At 54.2% G+C, this 14,447-nt stretch overlaps 6 protein-coding genes across 6 annotated transcripts; 4 read left to right on the forward strand and 2 right to left on the reverse strand.

Annotated features, from left to right (window-relative positions):
* Positions 1-1,035: 1,035 nt before the first annotated feature.
* N7498_009718 (glycerol kinase) lies at positions 1,036-2,955 on the forward strand (the record flags this gene model as incomplete). The annotated part of the gene is made up of 4 exons (XM_058456774.1): positions 1,036-1,334; positions 1,413-2,407; positions 2,459-2,625; positions 2,689-2,955. The coding sequence occupies 4 exons, from the start codon at positions 1,036-1,038 to the stop codon at positions 2,953-2,955; spliced, it is 1,728 nt and encodes a 575-aa protein (XP_058303673.1).
* Positions 2,956-4,191: 1,236 nt separating this feature from the next.
* N7498_009719 (i-AAA protease YME1) lies at positions 4,192-6,821 on the reverse strand (the record flags this gene model as incomplete). The annotated part of the gene is made up of 5 exons (XM_058456775.1): positions 4,192-4,587; positions 4,643-6,363; positions 6,422-6,536; positions 6,588-6,728; positions 6,792-6,821. 5 exons carry the CDS (start codon positions 6,819-6,821, stop codon positions 4,192-4,194), a joined length of 2,403 nt encoding a protein of 800 aa, XP_058303674.1.
* Positions 6,822-7,582: 761 nt separating this feature from the next.
* Positions 7,583-8,605, forward strand: N7498_009720 (uncharacterized protein; the record flags this gene model as incomplete). Its single annotated transcript, XM_058456776.1, has 1 exon — positions 7,583-8,605. The coding sequence occupies one exon, from the start codon at positions 7,583-7,585 to the stop codon at positions 8,603-8,605; it is 1,023 nt and encodes a 340-aa protein (XP_058303675.1).
* A 672-nt stretch (positions 8,606-9,277) lies between these two features.
* Positions 9,278-10,565, forward strand: N7498_009721 (mannose-1-phosphate guanyltransferase; the record flags this gene model as incomplete). The annotated part of the gene is made up of 4 exons (XM_058456777.1): positions 9,278-9,284; positions 9,341-9,384; positions 9,469-10,492; positions 10,546-10,565. The coding sequence occupies 4 exons, from the start codon at positions 9,278-9,280 to the stop codon at positions 10,563-10,565; spliced, it is 1,095 nt and encodes a 364-aa protein (XP_058303676.1).
* Positions 10,566-11,217: 652 nt separating this feature from the next.
* N7498_009722 (3-keto-steroid reductase) lies at positions 11,218-12,676 on the reverse strand (the record flags this gene model as incomplete). Its single annotated transcript, XM_058456778.1, has 2 exons — positions 12,537-12,676; positions 11,218-12,463 (listed from the first exon to the last, which is right to left on the reverse strand). Exons 1-2 carry the CDS (start codon positions 12,587-12,589, stop codon positions 11,218-11,220), a joined length of 1,299 nt encoding a protein of 432 aa, XP_058303677.1. The 5' UTR covers positions 12,590-12,676.
* A 243-nt stretch (positions 12,677-12,919) lies between these two features.
* N7498_009723 (DUF4129 domain-containing protein) lies at positions 12,920-14,134 on the forward strand (the record flags this gene model as incomplete). The annotated part of the gene is made up of 1 exon (XM_058456779.1): positions 12,920-14,134. The coding sequence occupies one exon, from the start codon at positions 12,920-12,922 to the stop codon at positions 14,132-14,134; it is 1,215 nt and encodes a 404-aa protein (XP_058303678.1).
* Between the last annotated feature and the right edge of the window lie 313 nt (positions 14,135-14,447).

Genomic DNA, 14,447 nt, shown 5'->3' on the forward strand with positions numbered 1-14,447 from the left:
GGATTCTCCCTAGGTCTCAGACGTCACCACCCGAGGGCTCCCTGATGGGGCCAGTTCACCACATCGCAAATGCCCAGCATGGGTAGCATGATTTTGTGCCGCGGTATTGGCGAAGACTGTGTATACCAATCGTACGGGGCCTTCATCCAGGGGTAGGCTCGGGTGGTATGTACGGTGCGTAGGTTTCGTGGGTTGTTCTTGGCTGCGGCTACATCAATTCCTCCAGGGAATGTGTCCCTTCCCGCGAGCTCGCTACAGCTCCCATAATTATTCCGCCGCCATCTGCATTTCTCCGTGAATGGGGAGCCAATTAGTCTCGCGCTAGTTCAATCGATAGCAGCAGAAAAGGGGGAGGGGGTCTAGAACCCGCTCGAGAGACACAAGGGAAAAATGGAGAGTGTCATGTGCCTAGATCGACGGGGCCTTGTATACTTCGTGGGTACGTTCCTTGTATAAACGTGAGCCTCGACGTGAGCCTTCGAGGCTCACGTCTATACCGAGGGGCGGTCTAGGTATACAAAGACCGCGGCCCGGGCGCCACGACCACGACCACGACCTTTGACGGTGAACTACGGCCGCTAGAGTTTCCCGCAGGCATATCTATGAATCTGTCCTCCGTACGCCTGAAGGCAGAGTGGGGGAGGTGACGAGGTCTTCTGATCAGAAAAAAACCCCGAACCGGATTTGGGCTCCCCCACTTCGATGCCCAGGTCTCTCCCAGAATCTCCCTTGGCTTCCCTGTCCCAGATCCACTCCGTTGGATAAAGAGGTCTCTCCTTCCTAGCTTGCTTCCCTCTCGTTTTTTGCCTTCGAGGTCTTGTCGCCCCTCGTACGTCAACGCTCCACTTTTTTTTTGGTCTCTTCCTTGGAGCTCCCCGTACCGCCAACACCGCCACTGTGTAGAATCCCAATCCTTTCCCCCTCCTTCCACTCACTCGTAATTCCCCCACACTTCTTTAACCTTTCCCGTGAACCCCTCTCCTCCAACCCTCCAACCACCATCATCGCCACCTCCCTTCACAACCACATTCGAAGATGCGAAACCCATTTGAACTTGATGGCAGCGTCGATGGGGACTCTGAACCCGCCAACGATGTCGACCTGGGGGAGCAGAATGCCAACCATTTCGAAGTTGATATCCGACCGCATCAGACAGACGACGGCGACCGCTCCATATTGCAGGATGAGGAGCGACGTTCCGATGACCTAAAGGAACGCTTCATCGGCACTATCGATCAGGGAACAACCAGCACACGTTTCATCATCTTCGATTGTACGGGCGTCCCCATTGCCAAATACCAGACCGAGTTCCGCCAAATTCACGAACACCCAGGGTATGTGTTCTGCTCCCGTTCCCCGCTCTACTTTTGGCCCCCTCCCACGGAAATCAATTAATCTAAACTCGGTTGCAGATGGCACGAACAGGACCCCTACGAGTTGGTAGAGTCGGTTTTCATTTGTATCGAGGAGGCGATGAAATCCTTCCTCGCATTGGGTCACTCCCGATCCGACATCGAGGCCGTCGGCATCACCAGTCAGCGAGAAACCGCCCTGGTATGGGACTGGGAGACCGGTGAACCGCTGCACAATGCCATCACTTGGACCGACACACGGACCGCGAACTTGGTGCGTGAACTGAAGACCAAGAAGGGCGCCGAGGACCTAGTGAACATTTGCGGACTGCCCCTCTCCACATACCCCTCTTCGGTGACGTTGCGATGGATGCTGGATAACCTGCCCGACGTTCGGTCGGCCTACGATGACGGCCGTGCCGCCTTCGGCACTGTCGACTCGTGGCTCATCTACAACCTCAACGGTGGCCCGCAAAACAAGCGCCTCGTCACCGACGTCACCAACGCCTCCCGCACCATGTTCATGAACCTCGAAACTCTCCAATACGATGACCGCCTTTTGGATTTCTTCGGTATCGACCGCAACAAGATTCGCCTTCCCGAGATTATGCCCTCTGCCGACAAGGAGGGCTTCGGTGAGATCTACGAGGGGCCTCTGGCGGGATGTCCCATTACCAGCTGTCTGGGTGACCAGGCCTCGGCGCTGGTCGGCCACTGTGCCTTCACCCCCGGATCCGCCAAGAACACCTACGGAACCGGTTGTTTCCTTCTCTACAACGTGGGCGAGAAGCCCGTCATTTCCAAGCACGGTCTCCTCGGCACGGTCGGTTTCCAGCTGGGCCGGGACCGCAAACCCGTCTACGCCTTGGAAGGCAGTGTTGCCGTGGCAGGCAGTGGCGTGTCCTTCTTGATGAACAACATGGGCTTTTTCCGCGACTCGCGCAAGGTCAGTGATCTCGCTGCCACCGTTCCGGACAGCGGAGGCTGCGTTTTCGTCACTGCATTCAGTGGTCTTTTCGCGCCGTACTGGATTGATGACGCCAAGGGCACCATCTGTAAGTTGTCCTTCTTTGTACTCACTTGGGCATTGCTAATGAATTACCCAGGGGGCATTACCCACCACACACAACGAGGGCACATTGCTCGCGCTACCATGGAGGCGGCATGCTTCCAAACGAAGGCCATCCTTGATGCCATGGAGATGGACAGCGGCAAGAAGTTGACAGAGCTGGCCGTGGACGGCGGTATGAGTAACTCCGACATTTGCATGCAGGTCCGTCTTTCGTCTCAAAAGTATCTTACCCTTTCCAATTCCTAATTCCTCTTTTTTCTGCAGACACAAGCCGATATCATTCAGATTCCCGTCGAACGGCCCGCCATGCACGAAACCACCGCCCTGGGTGCCGCAATCGCCGCCGCCTTCGCCATCGACGTGTGGAAGGACTTTTCCGACCTGAAGCACATGAACCGCGCCAACCGAGCCACCTTCGAGCCACAAATCACCCCCAAGGCCAGCGCAAAATTGTACAAGCAGTGGTCCAAGGCCGTGGAGATGTCGCGCGGCTGGATGGAAGTCGGAGAAGAATCCGACGACGACGAATAAACACCATCTCATCCAACCATTGCATCGCATATTCGATTCTTTTTCCTGTTCTACAAGCGTGACCGCAAGCCGGTTCACCACCGGCCGGGATCCAGCGACGTACCCCTTTTTTCCCCAATCTTTCCGTCGCATCCTCCACCCACCACCACCTTGGCCACGGATACCCGGCCCTGAATTTCACTTTTCTTTCGGGGGGCACACTGGACCATCCACACATACCTCATCTTCCACCTATACATATTTTAGACCCCCTGATTAGATCGCCCCAATCCTAATGGGAGCGACGGCACGCCACTGGCTGCCACCTTCATGACCGTGATGATGGTCGTGTTACCCAGTTATGAATATTCGGAGGGAAAGAACTGGCTTCTTTGGTTTATTTCCTTTTTATTTTGCAGTTTTTTTTTCTGAGTTCCTTTTGGGCGGTTCGCCTTGCACGACGTCGAGAGCGCATCACTGTGTAAATATTTACCAAGGGACATTTGTGAAACAAATGAAACAAAAAAAATTCGAAAGCAACTACATCTTCACTACTAACATAATTCTGCAAGGATATGTTCATCACTCAATTCTCCCATTATACTGTACTTGCCCATAGCCCTTGACATCTAGGCATCTCTATTAATGGTTAGATACCCCACTATAACATCATCGATATAGACTACGCAACACGATAGGCCGGATGACGAGCCGCGGATGTACTGTAATCTCCCCAGATCGCGAGACGATGGCGTCAAACCCGCAAGCGAACCAGGCACAGGATTTAGGATCGCCGTTGGTGGGTATGACATCATCGCGGGTGGAGATGGGTCCGGATAATCAAAGATCTATTCCAAGGTTGACCGAGAGACGAAAGTACCCCTAATCCGGACTTTCGGTTCTGCAGGGCCGTCGATCTCGCCGTCGATCTCGGCCCTATCGTTTACTATTTCAAGGTTGGGTCTGACGTTATAAGTTCAGGGGTTTTGGCTATTTGGTTTGGACAGTTGTAGATGTAGAATAGGAGTCAGGGCTCGCTTTTCTGGAAGTAGGCATACAGACTTTGTATGTACATGTACATGAGGATCAAATACAGATCGCGTTGGGTCGCATTCGAGAAAAAAGGGAAAAAAGGGAAAATGAAAATTGGTATTTTCAATAGAGACGCCCGAACGATCCGGGAATGCACGGAGTAAAACAGGTCAGAGAAATAAGGTCAAGGAAAAATGAGAGGGGAGAAATGGTCGGTGAGCGTGCTCACTCTGCTGCTGTGGGCGGGCTCTCAGCTGCAGCAGACGGGTTCAAGTTGGCGACTTGCAGAGCGTCGGGCAGCTTCAGCGGTGCGCTAGCAGAAGAGGACATCTTATCGATCTTTTCTCCCTTGAGCACCTTCTCCATCTCATCCTTCGTCAGCGTCTCGTACTCGATCAGCGCCTTGGTCAGGATCTCCAGCTCCTCGCGCTTCTCGGTCAGGATCTTGGAGGCGCGGAGGCGGGCCTCCTCGACGAGGCGGCGCACTTCGCTCTCAATCTCCTGCTTTGTTTCGGAGGAGAGGCTGTCGTAGTTGGTCGACAGGTCGACGTTGCCCAGCTTCTTGGAGTATCCGAAACGGGTGATCAACGTGAAGGCTGTCTCGGTTGCTTGTTGAATGTCCTTCAAGAAAAATTAGCGAGATGAAGAATGGCAATTATATCACGGATTCACTTACCGCTGAAATACCACTGGTAACGTTGTCCTCTCCAAAGATCATCTCCTCGGCGGCCTTGCCACCCATGGAGACGTCAATATCGGACAGGTACTCAGTGTAGTTCCGCGAGACGGTGTCCATCTCCGGCAGGAAGTGGGTAATACCCAAAGCCATGCCGCGAGGAACAATGGTAATTTTGTAGAGCGGAGTGGCAGACCTCGAATAGTAGGCAACCAGCGCATGGCCAGCCTCGTGGTAAGCAGTCAGAAGCTTGTCCTTGTCCTGGATGATACGGCTGCGCGCCTCAGCGCCCATCATAATCTTGTCCTTGGCCCAGTCAAAGTCCAGAGGGCCAACCTTGAGTTTACGGTCACGGCTAGCGTGGATGGCGGCCTGGTTGACCAGGTTCTCCAGGTCGGCACCGGAGAAGCCAGGGGTACCACGGGCAATAACGCCAACGTCCACATCAGTGCTGATCTGGACGTTTGTCATGTGATGCTTCAGGATATCCATACGACCACGGACGTCAGGCAGACCAACAACAACCTTGCGGTCGAAACGACCAGGTCGAGTCAGCGCCTTATCCAGCAGCTGCGGGTAGTTGGTGGCACCGATGATGATGACACCGCTAGTTTGAGAGAAACCGTCGAGCTCGGTCAGAAGCTGGTTCAGCGTCTGCTTCACATAGGCGGCATCACGCTCGTTTCGCTTCGCACCAATAGCATCCAGTTCGTCAATGAAGATGATGGCCGGAGCCTTGCCACGAGCTTGGCTGAAGAGATCACGAACACGCTTGGCACCGACGCCGACGTAGACTTCATCGAACTCGGAACCAGACATATAGAAGAAGGGAACACCAGCTTCACCGGCAACGGCACGAGCGAGGAGGGTTTTACCAGTACCAGGAGGACCAACGAGGAGAACACCCTTGGGAAGCTTACCACCCAGGGACGAGAAACGATCAGGGTTGAGAAGGAACTCAACCAGTTCCTGCAACTCGTCCTTGGCCTCGTCACAACCGTGCACGTCGCTGAAACGGACGGTCTGTTGCTGAGGCTGGGCTTCGTTATTCTGCTGGCCACGGATGTTTTTCAACACACCGGTAGTCTCAACCAGGATGGTAATCAGAACGAGGGACATATACGCGAAGAAACCAAAGTAGAGCAGGAACTTGACCCAACGGAAGACGGTGCTACCAAGTGACTCCTCTACAACGACGTAAAGAGGAGCCTCCTTGGCACCGGTTCCATTGTGCTTGGTCGCGAGTCCGATCTGACCACCGTTATTCCGTGCAGCAACAGCCTGGCCAACAGCCTGAAGCTGTTCGCTGCTGAGATTCTGGTTTCCTGCAATGCCAGCCGAGTCGGCACCGCCGACCCGTTGCAAAGCCTGCGCATAGGCTGCCTCTGTTGCTGCGTTGCTTGCGAATTGAGCGCTTCGGTATCTTTCCACGACAATGGCCGGCATATTTGCACGCAGGAGAGCCTGGTAGAAGGAGTTCTGGGCATTTGCGCTGTTCGGGTTGTTGTTCGCGGTCTTCTCCTTCTGGGCCAGCATGTTCGTAGCCGGTCCTCCAAACAAAAATCTTTGCTGTTGAATTTTGGACAGACCATTGACCTTTGGAGCTGCGTTCGGGGCGTTGATGCGGAATGGTGTCAGGGTCGAGTAGGAACGAGCTGTCGGGGCAGCAAAACCACGTGCTTGTGCGATGAAAGACGAGTTCAGTAGAGAGGTAGCTGTTTCTAACCAAGGCGAGTCAGACGTAACCTTTCAATGGGAGATGGAAGGGGGTGGCCATACTTGTGTTCAGCAGCGAGAACGATCCGCGCTGCGCAGGCCGGTTCACAATGTCCGCCCTCAGCGCTTCCGCGGAGACGGTTTCCAGGCACTCGGGCAACGGCGCGCGCTTTGATGTCTGTGCAAGTCAGCAGGTTGCAATAATGCACACTACGGGGTTTTAACATACCGCCACACTCTCCTGCTGAGTAGGGTTGCTTGGACGAGTATCGCGAATCCCAGCCGTCGGAGTTCGGCCGGTCAGCTGTCGGGGAGAAGCTAAGAGGCTGGACATGGAGGGCCAGAGGTCCGATGTGACGGCGGCAACATTCTGGAAAGACAGTACAACGGTCAGTAACGGTTCCGAGATGAATAGGAACGGGATGGTCCTCACAGGCCGGGCGATCGGGAATTGGAAGGCCATAGTTGTCCGATATCGAGCGGCGCTCGGCCGCGTGGGAAAGGAGGATCTGCTCCACTGGAGGGATCGAAATATGCAGCAATAGGAAATCGGACACTGATTAGCCTTGGGTTGGGCTAACTGCCATCACCGATAGTATATCGGAGATGAGGGGGTTGTGACGGTGACGATGTCTTTGCTCCGCTGAGTTGCGGCGAAAGTCGGTTGCCACTTGGGTGCCGGTGGCATCCCTTAGCGGTCACGTGCTGGGACCTATAGGCATCCACCGGTTTCGATGGTCAGTTAGATGTGGGTTTGTCGATATTTAATGAGTTTGAAAGGTCAAGTATATCGGTCGGGATTGGTGTTGTTACTAGTTGACGTAACAAGTAAATGAAAGATGACGCTTTGAGTTGGGGCTAGTTCGCTAAGTCGCTAAGTGCGGCCGGTATATAGATGCGATGCCCAGGCCCTGACTTGGCACCCATGGTTCGGGTCCCGAATTTCAATGACTCTCCAAGATTCTCTTCCAACAACTCTCCCCGTGGAGCAATTGACTATGTTACATCAAGGACACAAATTTGAATCCAAACTGTTATTTAAAGGCCTTCGAACGTGACGACGATATCTATAGCTTCACCCAGTGCATATCGCGACAAACGCTTTACCCCAGCAACATAGCTTCAAAGCATGGGGCTAGAGCTCTGGGGCGCACCGCTTTAATCAATCCGGCCTTTGAGCTTCGTTTCAAGAGCTGCATGGCTTGGAGCTAGGGCTGAATGAGCATGCCTCGAAAGACCATTTTCTTGATGGGCGCTCCATTGCCTAATCACCTGGACTGGGACAACGACGAGCTTTTCGACAAGCCCATGCCACCGTTCCAAGGCCCACAGACTACAGAAGGGAGTCACCCATCCACAGATCAGAAATTCGTGAAGTGGAGGGTTCTACAGCCCTTGGAACATGAGCAACCGATTGACTACCCTTCCTGGTACTTTGGACCCGACGACCCGAACTTTCTGACAACACGCCATCTGGAGTCATTGGACGATGCGTCGACCCCTGAGGAGGAATCTATATTGTCACAGTTTTACGATCATTCGTTTGCGGTCCACGAAGCGCCAGATGCATCGTTGTCCGGACCACGAGAGGACCGTACGCAGGAGAGTGGGCTCGAAGACATAACACAGGCAGCTACCATCGTCTCTCCAGACAGAGACATATCAGAATTATCTCGACCTGTGCGACTTCCAGGCCCCGTGAGCGATTTACAGGATCTTCCCACGGCGATATATCTACAGTCCATCACTCCGCAGACCACGACAGTCAATCTGATCGTCGGGATCATTGCAGTCCACCCGCCCCGTCGCATAGTGACACGGCAATGGCAGAAAGAACTAGACATCATTGAACTCGTCGTTGGTGATGAAACAAGAACCGGGTTTGGGGTCAACTTTTGGCTGCCCGCCGATAAGCGCGCCAAGAATCAGGAGATCGGTCGTCTGGGGCAATCGCTAGCCACACTGCGGCCTCAAGACATCGTCCTGCTGCGGACAGTAGGGCTGAGTACATTCCAAAATCGTGTCTACGGGCAGAGTTTGCGAGGAATGACACAAGTCGATCTTCTTCATCGGTGGCCAGTGGACGCGACGGATGCGGGTGGGCACCGGGACGATCAGCCGCGGCGGAAGCTTTGCAGAGTGCGCGAGTGGGTGTTGCGTTTCGTGGGGACGGATACAGCAGGCGGTGCCATGTCAGGAATGTCGGAGATACAACGTGGTCCTCGGCTGCCTCCGGACACGCAGTAAAAAGGCAAAAAGCAGTTGGACTTGGGAACTGTTTCGGTCAAATGGAAGGGTGAATGGGGGAGGGTGTGGTATGAGTTGAGGGTTACCCCGGGGTACGGGGAGAGGCGTCTCCCCACCTATCCCATGACCGCAATCAGATGATGCGAGAGACGACCCTATCTAACCACGGAGGCGTCTGAGTTCGCGGGGAAGTTGCGATGGCAAAGCCGGTCCAGTTATAGAGATGGCAGAGGATGCAGCCTATGGGACGGGCTTGGGGGCCAGACCCAAGGTGGTCCCCAAAGGTGGTCCTGGCACAGAGCGGTCCGAGATGAGGACACCTCACGACCACAACGACTCTCACGAATCCGTACGGAGCCAGAGGGCACCATTGACCGAAACGGTCAAATCCAAACAGCCCCGGCTTCGAACCAGACCCAAACACGCCTGTAACCACGAGTTTATACAAGTAACCCCTTTTCGCTGCAAACGTGCCTCTCGATGCCGCCAATCACCGCCACTCACGTGCCCCACCTTGACCCCCCGATAAAAATAAAGTCAACGTGGTGCTCCCTGCTCCCTGCTCCCGTTCGGTCTAAGATCCCCTTTGCTGAAGTTCTCTTTAGCACCTTCGCATTGCTTCCCTATTTTCTGGTCTTCTAATCTCTCTTCAATTACATTCACTCCCCCACAATGAAGGGTATGTACACTCCACCCCTCATATCTCCCCTCCCAACATTACTGACATACCCTCAGCTCTCATCCTTGTCGGAGGGTTCGGGACCCGTCTGCGTCCTCTGGTAAGTTGCGATTGAATATTTCTCATTTCATTGACCCGTTCAATCTGTATGCCCCAATCCCGGTACTGACGCCATGTTCTCTAGACGCTCACTCTCCCGAAGCCGCTCGTCGAGTTCGGTAACCGCCCCATGATCCTCCACCAGGTCGAGAGCTTGGCTGCCGCTGGTGTCACCGATATCGTCCTGGCCGTCAATTACCGCCCCGATATCATGGTCTCTGCTCTCAAGAAGTACGAGGAGCAGTACGGTGTCAACATTGAATTCTCGGTCGAGACGGAACCGCTGGGCACGGCTGGCCCGCTCAAGCTGGCGGAGAAGATCCTGGGCAAGGACGACACGCCTTTCTTCGTTCTCAACTCCGATGTTATCTGTGATTTCCCATTCCAGCAGCTTGCCGCTTTCCACAAGTCCCACGGCGAGGAGGGTACCATTGTCGTCACCAAGGTCGACGAACCCTCCAAGTACGGTGTCGTCGTTCACAAGCCCAACCACCCCTCGCGCATCGACCGCTTCGTCGAGAAGCCCGTCGAGTTCGTCGGCAACCGTATTAACGCTGGTATCTACATCATGAACCCCAGCGTCTTGAACCGCATTGAGCTGCGCCCCACCTCCATTGAGCAGGAAACCTTCCCCGCCATCTGCAAAGACAGCCAGCTGCATTCCTTTGACCTCGAGGGCTTCTGGATGGATGTCGGTCAGCCCAAGGACTTCCTCACTGGTACCTGCCTGTACCTCACCTCTTTGGCCAAGCGCAGCCCCAAGAAGCTCGCCCCCATGTCCGAACCCTACGTGCACGGCGGCAACGTTATGGTCGACCCCACCGCTAAGATCGGCAACAACTGCCGTATTGGCCCCAATGTGGTCATTGGCCCTAACGTCGTGATTGGTGATGGAGTCCGTCTGCAACGCTGCGTTGTGATGGAGAACAGCAAGGTCAAGGACCACGCCTGGATCAAGTCCACCATCGTTGGCTGGAACAGCTCTGTCGGCCGATGGGCTCGTCTGGAGAATGTTACCGTTCTTGGAGACGACGTGACTATCGCCGATGAGGTGTATGTCAACGGTGGCTCCATTCTGCCGCACAAGAGCATCAAGCAGAACATTGATGGTGAGTTCATCCCACCATATTCTAGTCCTCGATCAAAGCTAATTCTCGTATAGTTCCCGCGATTATCATGTAATCCCTTTCTCCTCTTCACGTCGACACGTCCCTTTACAACCTTCTCACCGATACCTTTCTTCCTCCCGTCTTGATGCATGGAACCGGAGTCGTTTTCTGCGTGATCTTCCCTTCCCCTGTCTTGCGCCTCTTCGGTCCCTGTTTTCTTGCCTGTCATCCGCGACAGTTTCTTCGCCCCCGCTGTGCTCGCACTTGTTTTCCTTTCGCACCCTGGAAATCGACGCATCCCGAAGCCTAGATGGTGGACAATGCGCGATTGCGACACTTTGCAATTACTACCTCCTTTTAGTCTTCTACTTTTATAGCCTGATCATCCGTTTCATTTGTCCCGGGTGCTGTCGCCTGGGATTGCCACTACATCCCAGCTCCCTTTTTTTGTTTTGCGCCTTTTGTGTTCTGCTGGCTTTCTGGGAATTGGCGGGCAAAGAAATCATGTCATATCTTTTTCTTTTAATGATAACATGGGCGCGGGGCGGGTTCTGTTGATGTAAATAATTGGGAGGCGGAATCCAAAAGATGCTAGATCTACTTCCCTGTTCGTGTAGACATGCAAGATCCCTCTATGATTCTATATTATGCTTTGTACAGGTATAGGTAATTACAAGTATTCGGAGCACTGGTTTAGAGGGCAGAAGGAACCAGCGTATTTCTGATCAATTCAAGCCGGTGTTCTTCTCGGCCCGGTCCAGGATCGCATCCCACGTAATCCTCAGCTCCTCCATCTGTTTCCAACATTGGCGGCCAAGCTCCTCAAACTTCTCCTTGTCTTCGCTGGTGAGGTCCATCGCACCACGCTTCCGACGCCGTTGTCGATCAGCCTCGACGACAGGAGTTCCAACAACACCGCCGTAGCCCCAGCTATCGGTCTCCGTGCAGATGACAGTTCCAACGCCGCGCCGATCGGCGCCCGAGCCCCATTTCGCTCGCCCACCGCCTGCTTGGCGATAGGGTGCTTCGGCAGCATCCAGCGCAGCTTTTGATGACAAAGCCAGAAAGACGGGGGAGCTGGCCCCCAAATATGTGGTAATGGGATGCCACGGGGAACCCAACATGCGCGCGGCCCAGAACGCAATCAACATAGCCCAGATGAGGGGTAGGGCAAGCGGAACAATAGTGGTGGCGCAGATACCGGGGTGCGACACGAACATGGTAGGCGTGTTTGAACTAACTGACTGATCCTGGGAATCGTCGCGCATGAAGCTATCCACAGCCCACGGAGCCGCGCTGGGGAGATTTGACGTCAGGGCCAAGACGTCCGTCAGAGCCTTGGACGACTCATAAGGCTTTTTAGTGCGAAGACCCTGGATATCATTGACATCGAACAACTTGACCGTGGCCTCGATACTCGAGACCCAGACCACTCGGCCCGGTCCATTGGGAGTACGCGCCCGTTTCAACAGCGGAACCACATTATGCGCTAGCATATAGTGACCGAAGACATTGGCGCAGAACACAGATCCCAGTGGTGGCTCATCCTTTTCTTCCGTTTGTCTATCCGTCAACACACCCACGGGTGCGACCTTATATGTTGGCCATGTCACCTGCTGGACGAGATCGGTGCACACGCCCCAGACAGCGGCTGGCCAGTTAAGTCCGGACCAACCTCCAAGTCCGGCATTCAGGACAATAGCATCGAGCTTGGGATATTTCTGTAGAAGTTGGCGAGAGAGTGCGCGCACGGAGAGAAGGTCGCCGAGGTCGACGCTCTCGGGGACGAATTTCACCCGTGTGGCGGCGGAGGGGTTTGAGGAGGATTGGAGGTGCTTTTCGAGGCGGCGCTGGGTATCTTGGGCTTTGCGCGTGCTCCGAGTAGTAAATAGGACGGTCAGAGATCGTGTTTCAGGGTGTGAAGAGAGAAATTCGTCGGCGAGGCGGCAGCATATTGAGAAGCCCAGGCCGCTAAGAGCAGTTAGTTGCTAGTTCGCCTTTTGAGATAACGGGGTAAGATTGAGCCAATTGATATAGTTCGTACCTGTTGGCTCCAGTGACTAGGACATAAATGTCCTGGTGCTCGTTTTCACCCATGACTTGCCCCTATCAAAGGATTCGGAGGTTCGAGATCGGCAATTTTAGTTCGGGGAGCCGGGTCATGTGATAACCAGGTACCTAAACCGTGGTGGGAGTAAGATGGTGAACATCTGAATAAAAACAACAGGAAGATTCAAGAAAGATGATATCGTGAAGAAATAACTTGCAATCTCATGATCAAGATAATCCCGTCTCGCTGTTGTGGTACATTTGTATAGATCACATGATCATCCTATACCAAGGAGATCACCGCATCGCCGCGCATTTGCAGTCCGCGACAAACCAACCCTGCCGAAACGCCGTGCGGTCCAGCATGCGCGGGCAGTCATGGCCGGGCGACTGGAACGCTTCTTCAACTCAACTGCCTTCTTCTTCTTTGCCCTGCTCCTCCTTTGCCTCATCCTCCTCACCCCAGCCGACGCCATCTACCAATGCTGGGAGACGAGCCGCCTCACCAACATCTTCTTCATCACTGGCGCGTATGTCGTGACCTTCCTACTTGCAGTCCTCATATACGCGACCCGAATTTACACCAACCGAAGCACCTTAGCCGGGATCCCGAAGGCGTGGATCCCCGTTGAAAAGGAAGATGTGAGTAAGGGCGTGAGGCGACTCGTCATGGAGGGGCTTGCCCGCAGTGCGGTCATCTCATACCAAGCCCGGCCACGCGATACGTCGGATGAAGCGGATAGCTTCCAGAACTACAAAAGCCTTTTGATCGACCCGGTACATCCACCGTGGGGCCATATCGAGCACCCCGGCTGGTCGTCGCCCTCGTCACCAGACTTGCCTAATCTCCCATATCGCACGGTCATTCAGGAACTGCCAAACCTGATCGAGGCAAAGGCAGTCTCACTTGCGCCCGCCGATGCGCTAGGACCTGTCTCGCCAGATCCTTTCCCAGATACACGCGTGGTGGAAGTTCTGCAACGACCTGCGTCCATGGGCTTGCGGCAATACATCAGACATCTCACATCACTTGGAGCTATTGACCCACCCGAATTGGGGGCGGACTTTCTAACACTTTATGAACGGGCACGGTTTTCCTCCCATGAGCTGCTTGAGTCGGATTTCCGCGATCTCATGCATATTTTCGCGGAGATCTTAAGAGGAATGGCGTCTCTCGCCACACCCGTTCTGGACGAGATCCGCGATAGTGCAAGCTACCGCCGTGCAGATAGCGAATCGGTCATTGGGCCTTCGGATGAAGAAGGGGAAACAGATACCGTCGATCAGTATGGATACAATGGTCCCTTCACACCAATGCGGAGTAACAGTCTCCGGCCATCTATTGCCTCCATTGGCTCTACCTGGGCGACTCAGTCCGGGTATGATACGGCTCCTGGGATGCAGAGTCCTGCTTCGGGCCGATCCACCGGCGGCTACTTTGTGGAAGGACTGCACACGCCGTCGACACGATCGCTCCGACGCGTACAATCCGTCCAGTCCGGGAGTTCGGGAGGAAGTGTCATTCGGCTGACACGGACTGGAAGCCCGACGGATCTGCCGTACACTATCAACTACGGTGGTCGTAGAAACTGAGGTCCCCATGTTTACCCCGCGTACCCCATCAACAGCCTGTACATTATTAAATAGCCGTATAGCTCCGAAACTACGGGTGAATATTGGACGTCAAATCAGTAAATATTGCTTTAAAAAAGAATTATGTACACCAAATATAGAATTCGGAAACAGCGGGGGCTTAGTCACGCGGAGTTGTTTCCGAGACTCTTGGCAGGAATGCAGAATGATTGATAAGATTGCGCCGTCAGTCCTCAGTTCTACGCGTCAGGAGATTGCGAAAAACGTAAAGTTTTGCACATCGCTGATCCACTCAGCTTTACTTGTGTTGTAA

The sequence above is a fragment of the Penicillium cinerascens genome, assembly GCF_028974065.1.
Source record: "Penicillium cinerascens strain IBT 15544 chromosome Unknown scaffold_4_segment0_segment1, whole genome shotgun sequence".
NCBI classification, from domain to species: domain Eukaryota; kingdom Fungi; phylum Ascomycota; class Eurotiomycetes; order Eurotiales; family Aspergillaceae; genus Penicillium; species Penicillium cinerascens.